The sequence below is a fragment of the Pygoscelis adeliae genome, unplaced genomic scaffold (genome assembly GCF_000699105.1).
Source record: "Pygoscelis adeliae isolate BGI_AS28 unplaced genomic scaffold, ASM69910v1 Scaffold130, whole genome shotgun sequence".
NCBI lineage: Eukaryota > Metazoa > Chordata > Aves > Sphenisciformes > Spheniscidae > Pygoscelis > Pygoscelis adeliae.
In genome coordinates this window covers 3,463,524-3,466,994 of record NW_008824031.1, presented here as the reverse complement: position 1 = coordinate 3,466,994, position 3,471 = coordinate 3,463,524, and the positions used below count along the sequence as shown (strand labels likewise).

The following is a 3,471-nucleotide window of genomic DNA, read 5'->3' as shown; positions in this document are numbered from 1 at the left end:
ACTCTTCATTTTGTTTCCCAACAATTGGTTGCATTGCAGTGTAAATCTGATATTAGAATAGAGCTTATTTCTCTTCGTCGGTACAGCATGGTTGTGAGCCTGTTGAAAAAGACTTCATATTATGCCATCCCTGGTACTTTCTCTGTGCTTATAAAGCATATATTTGCATACGAACAGTTTGGATCACTGATTTATTAAAGACTGAAAATAATACCTTTGGACGTCTTTTTCCGGGGTACTCGAAAGTTGCTTAGTGGATGTAATCTGGCAAGGAAGGCCTTCCAGTTGCTGCTGGATTTAATAGACTTCTGAAGAATGCTTCGGTAATGAACTACAGAGTTCTGATTCATCTTCATCACTTTCAAACAAAGCTCTCTTGGTAAAGATCTTCAGAAGTGCTTCGGTGGTTTGCTCTAAAATTCTGCCTTTTTTTCACCATCTATTCCTTAACTAGGAAACTTCTTGTTCTCTTCTCGTGAAATACGCAGTATCTTTGCACATCCTGAATGTCCATCAAGTTTAAAGACCAACCCACTTCAGTCTACCTCAACAGTGTTTGAATGAGATATCCACTACATAAACAAGTAAAAAATAAAGTGTTCTAGTCCCTGCAGGTGTGATCTATGAAGGCACCAAATTAAGCACCAAATTCATCGTGTGTCGTTAACGCACACGCTCTCTTACTTGCTGAAAGCTCTTTTGTGTGCTGCTTGACTGGTACAATAGTGGCTTAGATCCTTTTGTAGGAAAGAAGGTGCTGATGTCTAAAGTAAGCGAGTGGTGGTAAAAATAAATTGTACTCATTTTAGCTTCAGGCTAAGAACTTTATAAATCATGTAGTTTATGATCTATAAAGGTAATATAAAATGTGTGCACGTATATACACACATGCACGCACACAAACTGTCTGCTGTAACTCCTGCAAATGTATTCAGATTCATAATGTGTCTGAACGGGTAGATGAGATGTTTTTTAAAAGGGCAGGCTCTGGTTTTGGTAGAAACTTGCTGACTTGAATCCAGCCAGTCCAGCCCTCCTTCCACCTCTTCCGTCTATGGTCAGGGTTTTCTCCCATCAGTCGTGACCTTTCAGTGCTTGGATCCAAGTAAGAAAGAGCTCCTGTAGATTCTGAAGATGTGACCTAATTCTACATTGTGTGCTAATGGCTGCCTGCGCTTGTCTGGTTTGATGGATCTGAGTCACAGGATCTTAACTTTGAGGTAAGCTACCTAAGCCGGTAGCTGTTTAAGAGGCTTTATCGTGCCTACGTAGTAAGGAGTTGCACAGTGATACTCACTGGTGTGCTTCCAGCTTAGCTGCCGTTGTGCTCCTCAGCCTGCTGGCGCTTCTTATAACTAAGTAACGACCTTGCAAGAAGACTAAATTGTATTTTGATAGTAAGCTTTTCCTACATCAGTCTGATATACAGCTACTTTTATGTGAATGATTAAAAAGGGGCTACTGTATGTAAATCTGAAACGGAATCTATCCATTGATATCTACCTGTAAGGTACGGTTGCCTGAATCCGGAACAGTAGCCTCTGCCTAGCAAGGGGCGCCGCGCAGTTGCAGGATTATGTCTGAAATGAAGTAAGTCTCATTTTATTTGAATGGCGATGTAGTTAAACGAGCTGGTAAAAAAGTTTTCCTGAATGCAAGCTTAAATTGTAATGGGAAATCTTTACTGAACTCTTGCTTAGCGTTTCATTCTCTCTTTTAAAATTACCAAAAGAAGTATTTGGTTAGATGATCTATTTTTCTATTCAAAGCTTGTAATATCCGATAGCATCTAAGAGGTTGAGCGTCTCCCTGTATCAGGTTAGGGGTGAAACGTGTTAATGCTGGAACAGGTTGGTTTGTTGCTCTCCTAATAAAATGCTGATCGCTTTTTTGGTGTATGATTTTTGAAGTTTCACAGTTCACAATGACTCCAAATGCAAGGCAGATTAAGTCAAATGCTGGCATCAGATTCATCATGTGTCGTTAACGCACACGCTCTCTTACTTGCTGAAAGCTCTTTTGTGTGCTGCTTGACTGGTACAATAGTGGCTTAGATCCTTTTGTAGGAAAGAAGGTGCTGATGTCTAAAGTAAGCGAGTGGTGGTAAAAATAAATTGTACTCATTTTAGCTTCAGGCTAAGAACTTTATAAAATTAACGTCAGGTTCTCTTGCTGGATTAATGTAAACTGCTTTGTTTGCAGGGTTTATTGTCATCCCAAAACCAGGCCAATTCTCCAAGTGGAACTGTAGTATAGCCATCACACTACTGCTAGCAAATCTCTGAACGCAGGACAAGAAGTAATGACAGTGGAACCAGGAGCTGTTCTTCAGGCAAAGAGCATCACAAATTATAATGTGGCAGAGTGTAAACATGGAATTATGTGAATCACATAGTAATTTGCAGAGGAATAATGTAATGAGTTCTTATTACAGCTAATACTGCTAGGCTGCTCACCCAAGGAAGAGTTTTCATTTGGGGGAAAAAAAGCTTCCTTTGGTGCTGCAGGAAAAAACAGTAACATTTTTGCTTTTCTTTATATATTTTCGAGTCCAGTGTAATTTAATCTCTCTCTATAAATATATAAATAAGAGCTATATATATATATAGTGTAAAATAAAGTATGTTTCTTAAATTCAAGTGAGTTCAATGGTTAAACTAGTACTTCACCATTGTTTATTTTGCACTGATTTTTTTAACCAGAGGTGGCTAGAAGACAGCCTGGAATGCACTCATGGAAAATGAAAGTCATTACTTTCTGGCTTCAAAATGTTATTCAGGAAGATGGATGCTGCAATCATAGATTTTTAAAACAAAATTGTTTTGCACTTAAATAGTTTAATGCTAATAGAGAATTACTTTAAAATTGGTGTCCAGGCACCAGAAAAACTGTGTTGTGGAGAAAAGATCCTTTGTATCTATTAAACATTTATTTTAATAATGTTGTTTCCAACTGCAATCGGCTCTGTATTATATGTATAAATAATGTAATTCAGTGATGGGGGAGGGGAGTAATGGATCATTACACTAGAAATTCTCATTCATTTAAGAAAGTGATATTTCTAATTCAGAAAATACACATTAAACTATCTTGAATATGCATTTTGTTTACTTTCTGTTCAAATTCCATCACTTTTGATGTAAACAGTCCTTTGTTGAATTAAATGTTTGGTACAGAAATATCATCTAAACTTTGTAGAACAAATTCCTTTCAAAAATACCTCACCTAGAACATTGCTTCGTATTTAATGCAGTTGAGTTCCAATTAGGAAAGTGAAATAACATTGTTCTGTTCTCGGTCTTAATGGTTTCTCTCTAAATACGTCATACAGTGGAAATCTTGCAGACAGACAACTTTGTGGGGTAAGGATTTTGTAATCACACAGTCCCGTACGTCTGCCTTGGGAGTTGTGAAGTGAAAGATCCAGCAGCAGTAGACGTACACGTTCCGACTTGGCAATTTAAATTAGGT

At 37.8% G+C, this 3,471-nt stretch overlaps 1 protein-coding gene across 1 annotated transcript in view; it reads left to right on the top strand.

Annotated features, from left to right (window-relative positions):
• WDR20 (WD repeat domain 20) overlaps nt 1-3,097 on the top strand; it is a 19,928-nt gene extending 16,831 nt beyond the window's left edge. Inside the window, exon 4 of the mRNA XM_009328450.1 lies at nt 2,203-3,097. Within this exon, the coding sequence (XP_009326725.1) occupies nt 2,203-2,256 (54 nt within the window). The 3' untranslated portion in view covers nt 2,257-3,097. The remainder of the gene's footprint in view (nt 1-2,202) is intronic.
• The last annotated feature ends 374 nt before the right edge of the window (nt 3,098-3,471 follow it).